The 22565-nt window shown below is 36.8% G+C and overlaps 1 protein-coding gene across 1 annotated transcript in view; it reads right to left on the bottom strand.

Annotated features, from left to right (window-relative positions):
• Window positions 1-22565, bottom strand: part of LOC108974545 — a 158236-nt gene that overhangs the window by 23434 nt on the left and 112237 nt on the right. The window contains exons 3-4 of the mRNA XM_018942450.1: window positions 12671-12748; window positions 11088-11220 (exon numbers count right to left, since the gene is read on the bottom strand). Of these exons, the coding sequence (XP_018797995.1) occupies window positions 11088-11220; window positions 12671-12748 (211 nt within the window). The remainder of the gene's footprint in view (window positions 1-11087; window positions 11221-12670; window positions 12749-22565) is intronic.

The raw sequence follows: 22565 nt of genomic DNA, 5'->3' as shown, positions 1-22565 counted from the left end.
ACTTTTTCGTGTGAAAATGTGTCGTCCGCCGCGCCTGCGCCCCGGACAGAGTAATGACCCACTTAAATAGAAATTACCCAATAAATATGGGCAAATGTGCGCATGCATCAACATATTCGGGGCAATAAATTTTTATCACTCCGTTACAGCAATGCGGTCGCCGCACGAGCCTAGCAGCTCAAGGTGCTTCGCAAGCAGTGTATGTGTGTCAGCGTGGCCACCCAATATATGCATGCATTTCTATGTGTGTGTGTATTTGTGTGAAAATGTACAATATGTGCATGTGCCCAGTGTCTGAAATATATTGCTTTGCATACACGCTCAGACAGTTGTAAAAGTTCCATTTTTTTCGGCGAATATTCGTGAATATATTTCGTTAGTCCCAAATAGACAAACACAAACGCGCGCAAACGCATGTCGGAGTATGTTTGCGAAACATTGTGCATAAATGTGTGAATGCAAGAGCATTTGTAAATATTTTGGTGGCGCTGTTGGGTGTCTTTTCGCTTGTAGAAAGCGTAGACCGCGCAAGGCTTCGTGCCAGACAGGCGGCACATATTCACCATTCACCATCACAAAGGGTTTGTGTGTTAATTTTTAATGAATTTGCTTGCTTGAAAGTGCCCGCAAACACACAGTGGTATAAAACATTTAAAAATACTTTAAAATTTTTTGCGCCGAAAAGTGAGCGGTTTTTCTGGTTAACTTAAAATTGAATATTGTTTTGTTGAAGAAAGTGGTTTTAGCGTATCAGTAGACTTTTGTATTTTGTTGGCTAAAAATTTTATTGGACATTTTACCAACATACGTTCACTGAATCCTTTTAAAGAGCGAATTTATGTGGAAGTCAAAAGAATCCCGATGTTTTGAGAATTTTATTTTTTGAAGAGGCATTTCATTTAACAAATGAATAAAAATATAGTACATTTACAGAATTTGAATTACTTAAATAAACAGTGATGAGAGCTTGGAAAACTCTCGATGCCCTAGATTGGGTAGCCGATCTCCTCCTCGAAAAACAGATGTCTGGTAGTGGGGAAAATCTTTCTACCTAAATTTATTACAGATACAAAGTCCCATAATAAAATTTATTAATATAGATGAATTTAGGTAATACTCAAAAAACACTGAAACCATTTTTTTTTTTATTTTTTATTTTATTTATTTATTATTATTTTTTTTTTTTTAAATGGCAGCTTGCAAAAACCACTCGTTTTTTGTGAAAACTTACATTTCAGTGGGCTAAGAAAACCAATTTTTTTCAAAAATCCATTATTTTTTTCCAAAAATTAAATTTTTGTTCAAATTTTGTGTTCAAACCGTAATTTTTTTTTTTTCGAAAATCAATTTTATTTATTTTTTTTTTTTTCAAAAATCCAATTTTTTCAATCAGTACCCGGCAAATATGAAATGTGTAAATCGTCGGTTCAGCCATGTCGGGCGAAAGTTTCGAAAAAAAAACGAATTTAAGGGGTTACATGGGTTTCGTCGAATAATAAGAAGTACTTTTCGGCAGTCCCTCATTATCACTAAAATAAATTAAAATTAAAAGAAATGCCTTATAGTTTTATTTAAGACTATACGCCATGTACTGGACGAAGCAAACAAAAAAAAAAAAAAGTGGAACTTAAATTCAAAAAATTAAATTCAAAAAAAAAAATTTTAGTGAAAATTTCCCGAAGTATTTTTTTTATTCTTCATACATGACCTTGTTAATTATAGCTTTGAAGTCTTTATATTTTTGTTAGAATCGATTGTGAAGTTCGCTAGGAGTTCTGATTGCCGGCTTTGAACCACATATTCGAGAAAAACGCTTTTAAGTCTTTCAGTGACTATATACAAAGCTGATCTCGATCGCGCCACTTTTTAAGACCGCATCTCGAAAACTATTGCTAGGATCAACTTGAGAATTTAATATTCTAGAGATGTTACAGAATTAAATAAGATGATAAAACCTTTTTTTAAGCCATGATATTCATGTAATCAATCTAAGATTTGGGTACCGATTAGAAAGGTTAAACTTTTTCACAAATAAGCTCAAATCTCTGAAACTAATTGCCGGATCAAACTCAAAAATTCGCTTAATATGCCTAAATATATGCGCAAGTGGTTATAACTTCTATATTTGGACACCACTTCTCAATTTCAGCTTTTCTTATATTAAAGGAGTTCATACCTAACCAAAACCGAAACCGAAAAACACACACATCCTGAAGCATAAATCAGTTTTACTTGTTTGTCTTTGCACCTGTGTTTATTGGTTTGAACCTTAAGCTGGTAAATGTCGCTGCTTCAGATTCTTACAACGCCTGGTAACCCGGGCCAAATGTTGTAGAGGAAGTGTGGAACAGAAGTGTGTAGGTACGGAGAAACAAATAAAATATATTTTTCCTTTGCTGCGGCGGCTAATGCATGCAGGATGTGCTTCAAAGCAAGTGCATTTTTATGTTCCACGTTGCCCCGAACTGCACGGGCTAAGCGAGTCATGCGAACAGACAAACTGCGCTGCTCCAAGTGCAAGCACGTGCTCACATATACACTCTCGTATGTGAGTATGTATGCAAATAGTATTTTTCTGTTTTTCAGTTACCGACTCTTTGTTCTTGTTTTTACGGCAACATACGTGTATATGTATGTATTTCACTTGCTTATGCGCTTATAACGGTTGCTGTAAATGTTGKTGTTGTTGCCATTTGTTTTGTTTTTTTATTTGCGCTGCGCCTGGCGGTAGGCCAAGTGTGATAAATTTGAAATATGCCAAGTTTAGTAGCGCGTAAGCAAACACACACACRCGGAGAATGAAATGGAGGCGAGTAAAGCAAAGCAAAAAACGAAGGCAAAATATTACTTTATGAAAATAAAAGCGTTACATGCTTGCATATTTGGAAACATGAAAATGAATTGCATGCTTTTAGGCGCATTGAGCGCTTGCTAGTTTTATGCCGTTATTTTCGTGGAAATTGGAGCAATTTGGGCTTTGCAAAATTGAGAACAAAGTTGTAGAGAACTTTTTCGAGTTGCAATTGCTTCGAATTAGTTGGTCAGCAAATGGATTGTGGCGATTAAAACTAGATTAGCGAAACGAGCGCAAACCTAAATTATATCTTTTGGCATATGTATGAAGTATTAATATTACAACTCAATAAATGCTTGAGCTGACTTGCATTTCAGCCCAAAGTACGAGGAGAAGCTTGAGCTGAGAAAAAAACTTATCACCCACTGGGAAAGCAAAATAGATTGCTTCTAACTCGCTGCATAAAATTCTCATTTATTTATTCAATTTGAATATTTTCTCAGAATTTAGGTGAGAATGCGTGCCATGCAGACAGATTGACAGTCTCCATTACCCGGGCAACAATAGCATGTCTGCTCACTTAACACAAGCACGCACACACTTACATACACCTGCACACTGAATGAAGGTGTTCGCCCTTTGGTTGTTTTCTATTTATTATGAGTGCGCTTGACTAACATTTTTTGTCAATTTTGCATATTAAAATTCATAACAGCAACGTGACCTGAAATTTTCCGTTAGTTGGGTACACCTCCACTCTTGCTCAACGCAACAAAAGCCAGCTGAGCGCTCCGTTGCCGACATACAGGCAATTTCTCGTTGCGTGTTGCACGTCGAGCATGAAAAATAATGAAGCAAAATAAACTCACACTTTGAGGTGCGGCTCACTTACAACCTACACAAATGCCAGCACACATTTTCACCCTCAAATGTGCCGTTATGCGCAGGTAAATGCGTCGTCAATGAGTAATTTATGCAAATCGGCTGCAATTCTCCAACAAAATTGAGTTTACGTATCAAATTTCATGCCACACATACACATGCATACATACACGCACTCATATTAGCTGCTAGAATCATGTATATTATATATATACACACATGTACCATATCACACTACTCACTATGGCACCAAGTGCCGCCCACTCCTGCGTCGCTAATCAAATTTGTGTGAAATTGAAGAAATTGAAAGACTGCTGAAATGGTGAGGAGGCAGAGTTCACGAGGCAAAGACTTTTCAGTGGAAGCATGAATAGCAGAAACATATTGAATTTTAGGCACAACACCGGAAATGAGCATAAGGTTCCGGTTTCACCGCTTTAATACAAATTTAATATATATTTTCAGATTAGCCGACGAATGCTTAGCTAAAACTTTTTTTTCTGAATTGAAAAGTGTTCAGCGCAAAAAAGTCCAGGAAAAGCCAAAAAACATCAAATTGTAAATAAATTCCTAAAACCTGATTGTGAGAGAAAGCTAAAAAAGCATATGAAATCAAAATAATACTTGTTTTCCACAAACAACAACAATAATAGCTTAAAGAACACCCACACAATGCATTGCTATAGCGTTACTCATACGCCGTGACTCCACATGGAAATTAAATCGATACAAACGTGCAACAATGCAACATATTTTGGCTCAAAACCACTCTCAGCACATAAATAAATGAAATACAATGCAACGTATGCATAACGGATGCTCAGACGCCAGCAGCTGCTTGTTAAGTCGATTCAGGCGCCGCCGTAAGCGATACAAGCACTCGGATAAATGTGTTTCTTGAAGCACGCTCGCTTCAACAAATTAAACAAATGCATCCAATTGCATTCACAACTCAGGCAAGGCTCTGTTTCTGTTTTTATTTAACGGCAATTTATCTTTAAGTCAAGTGCTGCTTTTATGCGCATAAGTTTACACTCAGCCAACTTAACACACTTAAAGTGCAGTTATATACAATGATTTACTCGCACAAAGCAAATGCATATGTGCAAACTTTTTTTTTGTGCGTGTGTGTGTGTGAGTTTATCTCATTTATCAAGCAACTCAATAAACAAATCAAAAGATTCAGTCAAGTGCCCTTCAGCTCGTTTATGAGCTGCGAATTTACATTACAGACACTCATTCAAGATATATTTATTATTTTTGCATGCATATATGATAGAGTAAAGAGCTGTGTGGTCCAGTTTGCTCGAGGCGGAATGCATTGATATAGTTTAGTAGCTCTTCATCCTAAAATCTCAAACGATTGCCGGGTTAAAAGTCTATAAGTGGTTTTCGAGATCGATGTCGAACCTCAGAAAAACGTAGGAAGGCGTTAATATCTCCCTAGATACGAGTATATATTATTTTTTTCTTTCAAGCCAATTTGCTTATAAATATGATTTTCATTCATAATTGGAGTATAATATACATCGTCGACCTGGAAAATAGATATAGCAGGAATTGTGGCCTTAAACCTAGTATAATTATCACTGTCAATAGACCTATGCTTACATATGGAGGCTATGCTTATGATGGCCATGGCCAAAGAAACAATACAACATCAAAAAATTACATGGAGTACAAAGAGCAGCATGTGCATATGTTAGTGGTGCAAGCAAGTCATATCCGACTGATGCGCTTAATGTAATCCTTCATCAACTACCCATAGACGTCTATACTCACAAAATAGCAGCATGTTCTGCAATAAGAATAAACGAATTGGGTGGTTGGAATCTGCCGAACTATGAACATAGTGATATCCTAAAGCAACTCAGTGTAAGCGACAATAAATCAGACTAGATACTCCCAATGGTGGATTTCAATATATACTTCCAGCATACCCTCTAGACGATATAGGAGTAAGGGCATAAAAGGGCATAAAAGGGAGTTTCCATATCAGAAATGAACTAACGACTTATTAAATAGGTCCAGAAAAAGTATCCACAGACTAACTGCTACCGCAACAGGGCAGTGGTAATATGAAGAACAAGAATCCTCACAAATAAAAGCACTAAATTGTGTACTAGAGCCTTGCAGAACATATAATTATTTACTAAAAATGTAAATAAAGAAGTATTAATTAAAATAACGCCTGGGTAAAACTCATTATTTGCTCTTTAGATATAACTCCTATAGAAATTATTTACTTCTTTTTAAAAACTGACTCAATGGCTTCATATAACTCTTTGAATTATTCGTTTGGGGCATTCCACTCGAAAGATATCGAATTTAAAAATGTAAGTCTTGTAAAAAAGGCGCATGGTAAGAGGTCGTTGGTATTGGCTGATACATAATATGTGATGTAGGAGTCACAGAGGGGAGTCCATGTTGTGAAATAAGGGGTGCGTGATTAAATATAAATAATAATACAGAAAGTTTTTGTTCACATATCATCGCCCTTGTGAGGTCTCCTGATAATGAACTGCTAGTACAATATATATAATAAATATATTTTCCCTGCAGTGCCACTTTTAAGGCATCTGGTATCTTTAATGCAGTTTCAGTTTGTGATTATGGGTTTGTGAAATTGTATAGAAAATATAAGATAATAAATCTGAATCTCAACGTGACACTGTCGCTTCATATCGAAACTTTCATTTCATATTTTTCAATTTTAATATTTATCACATTTTTCCAATAAGCTGAAACTCATATTTATTTCTTGCTTTTGCAATGAAATCAATTATGATTTAGGACAAGTTATAAAAAGGCGGAACTAAAAGGTTATACAGTTAGAGTTTTAAAATATTTTTTATTTTATATTCGCAATATACATATATTTAATAATACACGCCGGACATTTCATATCGTTCCGTTGAATACAATTTAAGGCCGAAATTTTGGTCAAAAATCGATTTTTTTTTTTCTGAGAAACCAGCTTTTTGTCAAAATATTTTACTTATTTCATAGATTTGCCTTAGTAGATTGAACATTACTTTAACGAAATCTATTTGGTTTTTTAATTGCAGAGGATTCAGTTCAGAGATATAGTGGTCGCCACGAAACATCGCTTTTGAGAAAAGCTCCCGGAAATCAGCTGTAGTTCTTTTCCACTAAATATTTTTACTAATCTTACCAATACTAAGTATTAGAATACAGTTAAAAGATACCACAAATTTTGACTTTGGTAAATTTAAAATTTTTCTCAGAAGAAATTCTGAAAAATTCGCTTTTCTCGTCATTCAAACTCTATATAATAATAATGTTAATAATTGAAAAATAATAATTTGAAAGAGTACTTCACTAAAATTTTAAGTAATGAAATAATATAGTGGAGGCTTAATTACATTGATATACATGCACATAAATAAATAGCCACTATACACTATTACATAATCAATGTTAATGAAGAGGCAACCACTCCATCTGATCAATTCAGACAAGCATGAATTACGTGTGCACTCAAAGGCTAAGATGCACACATATAGTATACAACAACACGCGTTTTCCTTCATGCTGTGGCAGGAAAGCATCGAGTTCGCAGATTTTAAATGAAATTCAAATATCTGTTCTCTATGCCAGGCTAGCATTGCTGCCTCGCTTAATTATTTCACTATAAATTTGAGAGTGAATTTTAATTGCAATCTGCATTAAAGGCACAAACCCACACATCTGCAGATGACTGCAGAAAATAAAAATATTGCTAAAATTAATTTTAACAGTACTTTTCTGTTATCTTGTGTAACAACGCAACTCGGCAGCAAACGGCATTTGGCTTACACTTCGTAAGCACATATTTACCTATGAGTTTTGCGTAAAAATATTTACTTACTAATGTTTAGCAATGTAAGAGTTGGGAATCTAAGGAAATATGTTTCCTTGGCAAATATTTGCTTTTTGGCAAGCGAAGAAATCAATATAGATGTAGAGGGATGTGCCACAACATTTTGTCTATTTTGGTGCGAAGAAATCAATGCAATGACATATACATATAAGAATTACACAAATACATTTAAAATGTAGAAATATGTTCATGTTTTTATCTCCTTGTGTGAAGATAGGAAATTCTGTGTTTACTGTAAAAAATTTATTATTTTTTATAAAAGGTATAACTAAAGATATAAAAGATTTTAAGCACCTTTTATCACCTTGTCATAATTCAGTTTTTAAATTTAAAAAAATTTCAACTTTCCATTGTGTTCGCATATAAAATTTACGGAAAGATTTAGGTATATGCATTCAAGTATGTATTGGGTAGTCGAAAAAGTATTTTCGTATTTTATCAATCAATGTCGTTGCAGTCGTATATCTCCTATGCTGCCAATCACATTGTGCCTGTGAATGAATGAAAATAATGAAAATAATCGCTATTCTTTGAAATGTTTGTGTAAAAAAGAGAAAAATGGTTCGCTGGCTTTCGTTGTGAAAGATGCACCTCACTCTGGTCGACCTATCATTGAAAAAGGTGATGAAATTAAAGAAAAATATTGACCAGGGCCATTATATAAGAAGCCATGACATCGCTAAGGAACTTAACATCATCATCAAATGGATTTGAACCATTTAAAAAAGGCTGGCTACAAAAAGAAGTTCGATGTTTGGGTACCACAAGTGTTCCAATAGGACAGTTGTCGCAGTTTTTCGCCGAGAAACCAGAAAAGTTTTACACTGATGGAATAACTTCGCGAGCGGAAAAATGCTTAAAGGTGGTAGACAAAAGTGGTACATATTTGGCTCATTAAAGTTCAACCTAAACCTTGTACAAGGAAATCAAATACATCCAAGAGACAATAGATCGAAAATAAATAAGATTTGACATTATGTGAAGACGCGTATTTCAAAATATGCGAATATAGAATGTGCAAGTTTAGCTTCATATAATTGTGAACTTGATTTTTCAACATCACGAAATAAATTTAATTACTCAAGTGTTTGCAAAAGAATTTACAGTTTTCTCTAACTGTAACTGATTGTAAACGAAATCCCTCTGAAAATTTAATATTGATCCAGTATTAAACTTTTCGACTGTAGAACAAGCAGAAGGAGGCTAATAAAAGCAGCGTGAGATCATATTATGAAATATTATCTGTGAGAATTTACCTGCATGTGCACACAAATTGTGTTAGTACTCTAACTTTTATTACCGTCTTACGCTCACTCATGCGGATTACATCACATTAATATTCTGGAGATTATATTACCAACGATTGTGTGCGTGCGCATATATTTACTTTAGAGCTCTGCTGAGCAAACACAGGCGCTCCGATGAAAGCACTACTAAGGTTGCGCATTGAAATAAGGTAAAATAAATGAAAATAGCCGCCGCAAAGCCAATGATGATTGTGCAGATTTGGTAGATTGTTGTTTGGTCTGAGCTACTGGAATCGGGTCAACGGGGCGTATGATGAACAAGCGATTTAGGCTTGCTTTCAATAAACTACAGCAAGGAGATAAGCTCAAAAGCCAAAGAGGCGAATTTCATTGTTAAATTTGAAATTCATGTCCTGCAATTGCATTTGTAATTTACATAATTGAACACGCAGATGACTTACATTGAACCACGACGGCAACAGCAGCCGGTTTCAGCAAAGGTGTGATGTGAAAGAAAATATCTAAAATCGTAATCGGCTTAAAAATGGAATTAAATTCCATTGTACACACTTTGATAGAATTATTTTTAATTATTTCATTTATTTTTTGGTAACAATAAATCCAATGTAATTCCTCAATGCAAAACTCGGAAGCACGTGTGTGTATGTTTATAGCCAGTGGAAAGCATACTGCCAGAGCTGCACGCTTGAGAATGTGTATATAATATTTACTTCGGTTGACATTATTTTGCATTAGCAAAATTGCATCGACGCTTTATTATTTCTTTTTATTTTGGCTTAAATTTGTAGAGTTTTCAATATCAAATCTCCAATATTTTTGTATCAGTCATCTCTCTTTCATATCTGCTGCCCTTTGACGAGCAATGTGAGACTAACTTGCTACTTAAGCAAATTGAAGACCAAATGTGTGGCAGTATGTAGTGATCTGCTTGCACATAAATGCAACTTTGAATAAGAAACAGCAATGCATGTAAAAGATATGGGCAAAAAATAGTAAGACTTTTTATTTTAAATTTCGCGCGAAATCTCATTTTACGAAATATTCTTTTTCTAGGTTGCTTTGGCTGTCAGTGATATTGGTGCCAAATGTCGCATCAAATTAATCACTAATATTTAGTTAAACTTGTGTTTCTGAAGTACATATAGTGCCTTCGGCGATTTTTACCATAAATGAAATTATTAAATAAAGAAGTTCCGTAAAATTATGAATTTTTAATGCCGAAATGTTTAGAATGTTGTCGCAAGCAATTGGGGGTTGAAAACGCGTTGACGTCGAACCACGTCCAGAACGGCCAGCAACATCGACTGAATAGAACAATGAAATTGTAGCTAAACAATCGACGAATCTTACTGCCATCGTTGAGATATCTGAAGGATCAATGAAATCCATTTTGATAGATAATTTGATTACGATTGATTGCAGATCAGAATCACTCAATTTTTCGAAAAAGAGCGTCGCATTAGTGTCTGTGAAACAAAGCGTTCCGACTGTCACGATGTCATGAAACATATTCAAAAGGCCGAATATCATGGCAAGGGTGAGCCGAAGCCGAAAAAACAACGTCAAAGCAAGTCAAAAATCAAGGTTATGTTTTCAGTTTATTCGATTATCGAGGTGTGGTGCACTCCGAACTCCTTCCGATCAGACAAACTGTCAAAAAAGAATTGACAGAATTTGAGTGTATGAGTCATTTGAGCGAAGATATTCGTGAAAGGGGGCCGAAATTATGGGTCGACAACTCTTGGTTTTTGCACCACGCTAATGCTCTGTCGATTACTGCATTGATTCTTCGTGAGTTTTTCGTCAAATTTTACGCCAAGTGTTTTCCCGCAACCACCGTGTGATTCTATTTGAATCGCGCATTGAAAGCTCTTCCGCAAACTGACTTTAACAGCTGTTTCTATTGGGACGAATAATTTTACAATTCTTAAGAAAGTCTTACTATTTTTTCTTATAGTAATATCGGGAAAACACTCCACCTTGCAACCAAAGAATCTCAAGTCAAAATTTCATATCGATTTTTAAAAAAGGTTTTATAATTTTCGAAATCTGTTCTTTGTGATGGTTTGAAAAATATATACATTAGTATGGTAAACTTTCTGGGGAAAATCAAAAGGATGTGGCATAAAATGCTATGAATTTCTTTCTGCTTTTTGTCGTTCGCGTATTGCGCGCCTCGCGTCGGTTAGGCGGGAGGAGGGTAATCGTTGGGTATTATTATTATTATAACTAAACCAAGTATCTCTTTCCGATTACTCACCAATCACATTGAACGTGTATGAGAGCGACATTTTCGGCTCCGTGTTGATCTGGCATTCGTAGATGCCAGAGTCACGCTGCTGCGGATATTTGATTTGTAGTGTCCAGTTGCCCGAATTCTCAGGTCGTATAACCTAAAACGAAAAATGATTTCGATAAATTACACTTTGTTTTGTAGCCAAGCTGTAAATTAGTAATTGCTAACTCGAGTTAAAGGGACACACGGGACACACCTAGTGTAACAATCTAGAAAGAGCTCCTTTGCTGTTTACAAATTTTAAAGCTAAATTTATACATATTTTGAAAGTGCACAATAAGAGTTTTGAAGAAAAAATTTCATATTTTTCAAGCTACTACCGATCTTTTCTAATGCGGCAGAGATTCCTGTCTTCACGGTGGATGAAACCACCCTAGAAATGTTAAAATGACCCACGGTAAAAACTACTAGTTAATAAATTTTAGTTTTTTTTTTTGGTCACGCGAAAACATTAATTAAATTTTGAATATTCTATTATCATTAAATAATAGCAATTATATGAAAAAATTTGTAATAAAACATTCTTATGGTTTTCAGAACATTTGGGATCCGAAAGGAACTCTTTAAGTCTCTAAAAACAATCTGCTAACATTTCTATGCTCGATTTCTCTTGATTACGCATTTCCATAAAAGAAATATTCTGACGGAACTTCTTGCCACGTTCGTCTCCCACAGCAACCAAATTTGCCGAGAAAATAAAGATGAAAGTCCAGCATATGTACTTTTAAGAAAATATTTCATCTTTTTATATCTAGGCGAATTTTCCTACAAAGCGCTTATCCTCTACCGAAATATCATCTGTCATCATTCCACGATTCCACGTCACTGCTGGCAGTCATAACGTCGAAGTCGTAGATAATTTTGACTATCTCGCAACCAGCATTCACACGACTGACGCGCTGTTATAAACTTGGCTACAACCACCTAAGCGGTGTCTCTGCCAATAAACAAGAAGAAGAAGTTTAAACTTTAAGAATTGCCGTATGTGTGGACCTACAATTATTCCCTCTTTTATTTTTGCTCGCTGAGTTTGGGAGCTCTTCTTTCACATATACAAATCCACTGTCATCTCGAACAAAGGCAATTCGCCACTCTGTACCATGTCAGAAGTTGACAAAATTACGACGGTTTTGGAAAAGAGTTGAAAATTTAAAAATTTTTTGCCTGCCTTAATTCGTTTTTTATGCAATTGCTTGGGGTCGAATATTTTGCCTTCGAGTTTTCATTCAAACAAATTGAAAGAATGCAGTTCCGACAAAAAGGCGTTTAAAGATTAACGGATGGAGCTAACTGAAACGGCTGTGCCTCAAAAGCTATTTCAGATATCGATTTCAAATTATAGTACGACATTTTTAGAGGATTATCCTAACTAAAATATCTTTTTGTTACCAAACTAAATTTTATCTCAAAAGGCACAAACAATTTTAGTACAAATTAAGGCGAAGTTTTTAAAAATAATTAACAACAAAATGACCAATAAACTCAAGCTTATAGATGTTTAAAGAATAAGTACTGTTATATAATTTAAGCAATCTGAAAAGGCTTACCTGAAACCGTTGATCTGACGTGTAGGTCGTTGAGCCAGCTGTTAAGATGTGTAGGTCACGTTTTCTTATCCAGGAGACCTGCAAATTAAAAGCAAGTAATAATTTTGATCAGATACAATTTCAGAAAAATGTGTTATTTGAATGAAATATTATTTGACGAGTAATTTAAAAAATGTTTCCTTGAAAAAATGTTGCCCTGATAAAATCTACTTGAAAAGTGAACTCTTCGGCTTTTAATTGCCAAAAATTATTACTAAGAGATTTGGCTGCCCTTAGCTGCCACCAAAATCATCAATATTTAAAGAGAAAGCAGAAAATAAGTAAATTGTTATGCTTCACAAATATGGTTCTAACTAGTCGTCTATTTTTTTCAGATATTTGTTACTCGCTAGCGTGTTGGTTGGAGATTTCCACGCATTAGCCAAACGCTAGGCGGCAGCAAGTCTTTGGAACTCTTCGCAAACATTTACTTACCAGCGCTAACAAAGCAACATCAATTACCCGAACGGTATTGGGGTCACCAAAAATATTTCCAAAACAGCAAGAAAAGACAACACAAATATGAAAAACTCGACAGGCGAAGGTCAGCGAAGCAAAACAAAAGAAAGTGCCTACAAATCAGTTGCTATCTAATTTAAAAGCCACTCTTCAACGCTTACACATCATCCAGTGACGCGGCCTTAGCCCTTGAAGCCCATAAAAGCCCCGGATCGGAGAACAAAGTTGTGAACAAACATTAAATACAATTAAAATGTTATAAATACATTTAAACTTTCAAGGGAAAATATGCGCGAAGCCACGCCCCAACCCTCCGGCCATTCGCCGGCTTAAGTGTCAACGCTGTTAACAAAGCAGTAAGCAAACAAATGACAACAACTACAACACAAAACGGAAACCAAGTAAAGTCTTTAAGTACGACGCATTGACGTGCGCAGTCTTCGCCAACTCTTTCGGAAGTTTTCGACTGTTTGGTCGCAATGATATTCGCTTCGCTGGCGCAAAATGACGCAACACTGCCACTACAACAACAATGGTGACAATAATTATGGCTACTGTCAGTGCAGAAGGGCAACCGGGCTACCGATGCCAATTGTAGGCAAGGACGCCGGGTGCCGTCGTACCGGCGAAGTGACAACCGTACGAACGGCGACTGAACAAACAACAGCGTACAAACAACAAGTCAGCGCAACCCTTCAAGTGTCAAAACAGTGCCACCAAACAAATAACGCCAGAAAAGAACTCGCAACTGACTTAACGGCTCAATTGGGGCGGCGTCAGCGCGCGCCGCAAACACACACAGCAAAGCGACGACAACGCAGGCAGCGTCTTTTCCCAAATCAAGCGAGCTTACAACCCGATTCAAATTTGTTACTCCCTCACCTACTGCTGCGTTGATTTTTAATGTTTAACATGATAAAGTTGCTTTAAAAACTTTTGCGACACATTCGGTTGCGGCTCGGCAGCGAGTAACTGCGTCAAAGGCTTGTCGAGCAAAGGTAACTTTCTGTTTAAATTTCTTCCCTTTTCAGTGTTTTTTTAGTACTTTGTTAGTCCTGTTATTGAGTAGAGTGTTTGTTTGTGGCTTTTTGCTTTTAACCTTTGAAAATAGGTTTTTTGTTGCAATCAGTGTGTGCCACAAAAGCCGCGCAGAACAATGGCGCTGCCAACAATGGTACAGCACTAAACAAATACATTTCGGAGAATAACAGAAAGTTTAAATTATGATAAATGCTGGCGGCAAAGCATGCCACATACATTAGATGCAGAGCAACAAAAACAATAACACGAAAATTGTATTTTCTCTCAAAATATTTGGTATTCATTTTCATTGATTTTTGGGCAAAACTGAAAGTTCGGTACAGTGAGAAAAATTGGGCATTATTTTCTCTGCCGCGGAAGTATGCGTGTTACCAACATAACTCCCAAGAGACGATTCTAAAGTGGTTAATGGAGTGGGATCCGGACTCTATTGCTCTAAGCTGGATCTCTGGTGACCCTTCAAGCTTCCCGAATACTGTAGTATGTTCCAGGCGTAAGTCTTTAAAGTAAGGAGAGCACCTGAAATAACTAAGGGAGTGGTAGCCGTGAATCTATTGCTCATAGCTGAAAACGCAGTATCTTCTAGGTGGCAGCCTTAGAGGTTAGTAGTGGCTGGTATGGCTATCAACGATCAGTACAGGAATTACGGAAGTCTCTAAAAACGATATTCAATGAAATTTCCGAAAGAGCTGACAGACGACTCAGGGCGAGCTGGAATGCCTTAATTACATGCAAAATCATCTAGATCATGTAACACAGCTCCGAAGAAAAACGCACATGTGTTTTACTCACACGGCCTCGATCGGGACCTGGCCTAATGACAGGTCACAACCTACTGGCATCACAAGCGAGCCGGATGAGCAAAAGTAAGTGCAATCAGTCAATCGATCAAAAAAAAAGTACTATTCAAGAATTTTTACCCCAACAAAGCGCCATCACATTCTGTCACTGACTTTTTGATCTGTCAGAAAACGGGAGTCATCGCTCAGTCACCGCTCAGAAAACAACGCCAAGTCTTCATTGATGTCATTAAAAATAACTTCTTGAAGGCCTTGGAAGTCATCTTGGCCGAGGGTTATAGAAAATGTATTGAACACTTTTCTTCTCAAATTAGCTGGAGATTCTTCTGGAGGCAATAGCAAATTTTTTTTATTAAATTATTTAAAAATAATTTTTGGTCAGTCCGGGTCAATTTTGATCAGATGTTAAATTGTATGGAAATTTGGATTAAGTGTATTAGCTTAGGAGCTTATTTTGAAGGCGATTGTAAATGTTTTCATTAAAATATTTAAAAGCTAAACCTGTTGGTCCGGGTCAAATTTGATCAAATGTTAACATCATTAGAGGACAACCGCATAAAGAAAAGTTCAGAGCAGCCTTAGCATAAAGCAAAATTGTATGTTCTTTTTTTCGTTTTAATCTCTTTATATGAGAACTTCCAAATATTAATATAAATTTTTTTAACAGTGTACTCTATGCCAAGGGCACACAATAAGCCAGTGCCCAAGTTTAGCATGTGAGTGTGTATGTGTCTGTATGTATATGCTCACACAGCCGAATGTGAAGAAAAGTTATGAAAATTGCATTTCGCTTTCAAGCCTGAGCGTCTGCCTCCGCCCCTGCGCCATATTAATTTTGTGCTTTCTGTCTGCGGCTGTGAGTGTGCGCCATTCTCACATTGTTAAGATTTATTTAATGACTTTAGTTTGATAGCATTTAGTGAACGGCGAATTTGTTCGCTTTTATTGTTTTGGTGGCATTCAATTTTAATTACGTGCGCAAAAGTTGCGTACTTTTTTGGAAAATATAATACATACATATGAACATGTCGACTTTAAATGCAGATATGAGAGGTATAGACAGTGTGACAAACATATTACCACCCAGCCCGTTCACTGAGGCACTAAGAATTAGAAGAGTCTGCTCTGCGTGTATATTTGCAAAATACATATACATATATATATATATATATATATATATATGGAATTATATATATACTATTCACCGGTAAGTGGAAATTTGCTTCATGAGAATATATGTATAACATATTAACACCAGCGACATTTAAATGTCGAAATAAGCAACAGAAAGCAAATTAATGAAACTCTATTTAAGAAGACGTTAATGAAATATCACAACAAACATTTCCTGATGCTTTGAATTGAATCGCTTCTCCCTGCAACCTCAATGTCGTCAACAAGCGGTCGCTAATGAGCTTAATTTCCTCGCGATTGGGCGGCAACTGAGGTCAAAGTAAAAAGCGAAAACATGCAGAAAAGGATACATTTTAAGTGATCCCTGGCGGACTGACCCGACCCATATGTGCGCCTGGTGACAATGCCAACAAGGCAAGAAAACGTAAAAAAAAATAAATAAATAAACGCGAAAATGTCACATTTTTCGTTCGCTTTGTGTCATCTACTAACTTCTGCTCTTAATTCGTTACATTCACGCTAAAATAAACGGAAAAACTGTCAAGTAATTCGTGAAAATGGATTCATGCGACAGAAATGAGGACTTAAACACAGCGCTTATTACCTGGCACAGTGGTTCTCCTATGACTAAATCGAAAATTAATATATATTTAGAAAATTTACGAAGGTTTTTGAAAAATTCAAAAGCAATATTCTAGAGTAACATTATGCTCATTGTGATTGCATAATACAGTTTTTCAGTGAACATGGGAATAACTGTGATCGCAGTCATTTCATATTCGCTTACTGAAGGCACCTTAGCATAGAGATTTGTTGAATGAGAGACAGATACTTGTTTTTCTCTGATAACGGAGTTTAGTTTACATTTTTCTCCAAGTCACGAAGTTTTCATCGTTTTGGTCGTCTAAATGGCTTTTACATCTCCCAAACCGAACGGTCAAATGGCCCAACAGCTAAGTGAATCCGCAATATAAATTATGGCGCCGAAGTGAGAGTTGCCTTGCAGAAAGTGACATATGATGTATGTATATCGCCAGGATCCTTTGCACTCCAACCGAGGAAATGTGGTACAAATTTTGCAAGAACAAAGATTATATGAAACAAGTAAACATTTCATTCTTTCTTCCATTCGCGCAAACCGACGAAGCGAGTAAGATTTGAATGCTTCATCGCTTACCCTCAACAAAACTCAAACCGATGTGAAGTTCCGCTATAACGTCTGCACCAACTCACCGTTGTCTAATCCTTTCACTTACACCAGGGAAGGGAAGACTTCTTTCACGTTTTCTTTACTTTCTCCATTACTGCCCTTAAACTTATTATGTTAATTTAACGGTATTTGCGCGTACCAACAACAAAGGCGAGCAAAAACAAAAAAAAAAATGTGAAGGGCTAACGGCCACAAGTCGTTAGGTAACTTTAATCGCAAATGGAAGCTTGCGAAACTCAAAGGGTCCGAGCCGGCAAACTAAGAAATTAGAAAAACGCGCTGAACAAGTGTTTTCACCCGCGTTGCTTACTCACCGCTTACCGCGACCTTCAGCATGTTGTGCTATGTTTGCTTCCTATTCCTTTATTTGTGGAGCAAACCGGCAGAAGGGAAAACAATGCGAACCCTTGCATTTTCACATGCTTTCACTCACTTAAATTTAATCACTTGACGCAATTACCAAAGAAGTGGGGTTTGGGTGAAGCGAAGCAAGAAGAAAAGGGATTTTCTGACTTCAAGAGTTTTGCTCATACAAGCAGTGTCCATTTCGGAGATTGTATAAAGAGTTTTGTGTACCAAGAGAATGTCGAAATGTCCAGAATGTAGTACATCTGTTCGGGTCGTACTATGGCCGTCAGGTTTAAAATACTATATGTGACCTGGTCTACGGAAAGGGGGCTTAGGTGTCAAAAAATCTTAGTTGATTCGGATGGAAGATGAGATGCTTTTTCACGTGATAGGATCCAAAAAGCCATAAACTAGTTTTCGCACGTTAGCTCCCTTTTCGTAGACCAGGTCACATATATCTCCATAAACTCATCGGTCTAGAATTTAAAACCGATTTGTCTTAAGATAAGTTGGAAAAGTGTGTAGGTTTGATATAAAGACCGTTGAGTATTTGTATACGTTGCTGGGTATACTAAGTTTGTCACGAAGTTTATAACACCCAGCAGGAAACATCGGAAACCCTATAAAATATATATAACTCTATACATAGTCAATTTAGCTATGTCCATCTGTATGTCCTTATATAAGACCGCCAGTCTTGGGTTCTGCACCAAACCTCTTCAACGATTCATGATGTGTGTCTTTAATATCCTACTTGTAGATTGGACGATGGAGTCATGTATGGAAGTTCACGCAAGTGGAGAAAGTTCTCTGAGCGCCAGCCACTAGGGACTAGACAGAAACGATTATTTTACATATGGCTGAAGCAGCTCCTAACACATACGGTCTTACCAATAGGATGGGTAGCCAAAAAACAACCGTTTCAAGGCGAGCTAAAGGCAAAGCATCGCTCTCCAATATTGTTCGCAATGAAAATCGACTAAGACTGCGTAAGCGGTGTTTACGTCAATAGAGAAGGATGTTCCCAGAAGTCGCATACCTAGCTGTTTATGTTAGTTCCTATAAATTTCGAAAGCGGCAGCCCGAGTGGTTCATAAAAGTAAGTCCAAGAGTTTGATAGGGTTGTGAACATGAAAAGGGGTGATTAATGGGTCATCAGTCAGAAGAAAACAATACAGATTTTCGACTATTCAGTTTCCGCAAGGCCGAATAGTCAATTAGTCAAATTTATATAAGTACTTTTCAAGTTAGGGATTCTGTGGAGCATACCCCTCTATCTGGTTAAGTTACGAAACGTTAGGAACGTTTCTAAGCAAAACTTTTCGCCATACTTGACCATCATCAACTACGCGAGAGTTTAGCTAATAGCAGAAGAAGATTTGTATTGCTTAGCATTAGTCGAAGCCATCATGGGACTCAACACCACTCCAGCACATGGAGAGCACGCTGCGTGGATTACACTCAAAAGCTGGGTAAGATCTCAAGGATGAGTCTCGGTCGCACTTAGAACATAAACAAAGTTTTGCAAACTATAAAACACCCTAAAAGATTTTAATATTTCATTAAATTCCAAAAGTGAAAAGTTTTGCTCGCACTACCGCACACCGCCCGCAGCTGGCCGCCTCGCCGTCGTTGTGTGTACGGAAGCGTTAAAAACGAGCCGTCGTCCAACGATGCGGCATAATGAAGCGCCTTTTCGGTTGGAAGGTGTGACTTTGGCCAGCAACCACTCACTATATGTATGGGAGTATGTGTGTGAGGCGTAGCTGTATTCCCCCGGTGGTTATACAAGAAAACTTTTCCTTGTGAACAATTTAATAAGGTTTTTAGGTTTGAATAAATTGTACAGTAGTTTCACTTTACACTGTGTAACAGAATTTCGTTATCGCCGGTAATTTTTCATGTCACGATACCGACCAACCCCTGGCCCCCTCGTTACGCTCCCGGCAAGCGCATCACTTGCACTTTGAGTTCTTGCCGCTGGTGAGGATGTTACAAAGGTGCTGGTGCTGGTGCCTTGGTCGTAAGCTGTGGCATATCGCTTGTGGTTCGGCTATTAATATCGTATACTGTGTGCGGCACTCTCGTACTTAGTTACTTGCCAAGAATTAGTTTAAGTGGTTGCGTAAAGCTTCGCTCTATTGCGCTGCGCACAGCTGGACGAAAAGGCTGGCCTGCAGGTTGGGGAAATGTTTTGCCAAAAATGCATTAAAACTTTTCTGATATTTTAGTGTCTCAAGTGTGAACAACAATAACAAGAAAAACAGCTAGTATGGTAATAACTGAAGGCCGAGTGATATCTTCCTGCCAATCGGCAACAACTTCCTAGTTTAATATGTACATGCATGTGGAGCTAGCTCTAAAAGTATGACATATATATATATATGTAATATATACGTATACATCTATATATATACATATGTATATGTAAGCTTCAATCATGATGTGGATCGACATGGCCTCTGGATCGCAAATAATTAAATTTTGATCAAATAAATGAGACCATGGTTGAGACATATGTATGTATATGTACATGTGTATACATATGTCGAGCAAAGTTTCTTCACCATCAATGAAATTAAAGGGATTAAGTATTTTTAAGCCTTTAAAATGTTTAAAATACTTCTTAAAGCACATTTAAAATACTTTTTGCCACATTTCTGTCCCTTGAAAATACCCTTAGATACCGTACCTTAGAAGCTCTCCTCGCTTTGACCACAGCCGTGCCCAGCAAATAGCCAGGAAATTAAATTAGAATTAAGAAATCATGAAATTTATTCAAATCCCCCACTTTCTTGTTGGTTGTTGACCTTAGCCGTCAGCCATCTTCACTCGCTTCACTTTGCAAATGATTTCCACCCACTTTTCGCTTTCGCTTGCCGGCTTCAACATTTACCGTACCCTTACCGTTACCGTTTGCCGCAGGGAAAACACAAATATTTGTTGAACTTTTAGTAGCCAATTTCTCAAAAAATTATTTCCTTCTCTGTGTTTTTGCATTAAAGAGGCTTCATCGGCCTCGTTAGCGCTTAGTCACCAGTGGGCTGGTGGCGCGGGTGTGCATGCCTGTTGACAGGAGCAACCATTAGTTTTATGACTTCGGCAGCAATGGCAACCAGCTTGTTACAAATATCCACTTCCATAGTTATATAATTTTCTAAATATTACATACATAATAGTGGATAATTTGATATATATAAGCAATTTGTGGTGCATTTAAATCAGGTCGATGACCTTGCGTAAGTCCCGGTAACAAATTTATTAATGGCTTAGCAACAGCAAAACTCTCCGTACTGATTGCGATAATGCTAAATGTAAGTATTTATGTACATATATACGGAAGAGAATTGGAGTACTAGACTCTTAAATTTATTGAGAGACTTTATTATTATTTAAAAGTTAAAGACTCCACTTTAAAAATAACATTTGTAATAACAAAAGGAGCTCCTTTCTTTTACTTCAATAATAGCGTTCAAAATACTACGCTATACCCACCGACTTATACCGGACATCCACTCGTTCATCGAGAGACGACGTGGGTACCTAGATTTCCACCTGACCCAAACACTTAGTGGATATGGGTGCTTTAGAAGCTATCTTTTAAAATTCCACAATGGCATTAGTTCGAACTGTTCGACGTGTACAGAGTATATAGGAGACTCTGAACACATATTATTTTAATGACTCGACTTTTCAAATACATTTTCTTCGGATATTAAATCATTTTTAGGGAATAGCCGTCAAGTGAAAAAGAGTTCTGTACAAGTACTTGATTTCGTATATGGTACAGCTGATTTGGGGAAATGAGAAAGTGTGAATATTTTCAAAACGATAGATCAAGAGCTTAAAGACTTGTTCATTTCTACACAGCCATATACGAGGTCTCCGAGGTTTCTTCTGGGTATTACAAACATCATGGGTATATAATTGGAAAAAACAAAATTGTTTGAATTCATACTAAAGGCACAAAGTTAACATTCACAAAAATAATGTAGGCAGAGATTGTCCACTCAATGTTTTTCCATACTGCATATGTAGTAAAGAAGAAGATATGACTTTCTCACTTCTTCGGTGCAAAAGTGTGAGCAGGAGAGCGAGCTAACGCTTGAAAGTGCTTTGATGCTTGCTCTCCAAATGCTTTGCGGTCAAAGCGAGAATTGAACGATTATTGTGATGTACTTAAAGCGATAGCAATTTTGGTTAGTTGTAAATGGCTGTACGAAGTAGAAAGCAAAATAGTAGGTACCTAAAAAAAAGCTTATTTAAGGAAAGCTACCCAGTAGGAAAATTTTTATCGAAAAGAAAATAAAAGCTTTTGTTAGAAGTCACTCCATTTACTTTTTATCTAAAATATGAAATGTAAAGAGAAAAAAAAAATTAATAGATTGTAAGAATATTTCACTATTTCACTATTTCACTATTGGCTTATTTTATTAACAAATTATCTGACAAAGAGAGGACAAACATTAAGCAAAAAAGCAAAATCCGACTCTCTTCCTGCTTTTCGATTTTCCTACATGGTCACCTCAAGATATTTTGTATGCATTCGCTATCACTTTGGGGAAAACTCTGCGAATTCCTAGTCTCAGGCACCGGTTTGCCCGCTGGTTTCACGCACGCTTATTGTGCAATACTTTTGTGGCCGGAAGTGGTACAACTTCGGCTTCCTGTTGGCTTTGATTTATCGCTCGGTGAGTTTTGCTTATACACCAAATAAAACAAACGCACATACAACCAAATAAGCTTTACTGTTAGCAGTGAGCACCCTGTAAACACACATACATACACAGACGCAAAGAGACATGCATGAAATCCGCTTCGGATTTTGTTGATCGGAAGTTTGCTTTCAACAACAAGAACTTCA

The sequence above is a fragment of the Bactrocera latifrons genome, unplaced genomic scaffold (genome assembly GCF_001853355.1).
Source record: "Bactrocera latifrons isolate USDA-ARS-PBARC rearing strain unplaced genomic scaffold, ASM185335v1 scaffold_56, whole genome shotgun sequence".
NCBI classification, from domain to species: Eukaryota; Metazoa; Arthropoda; class Insecta; order Diptera; family Tephritidae; genus Bactrocera; species Bactrocera latifrons.
This window is presented reverse-complemented; position numbering and strand designations above follow the sequence as displayed.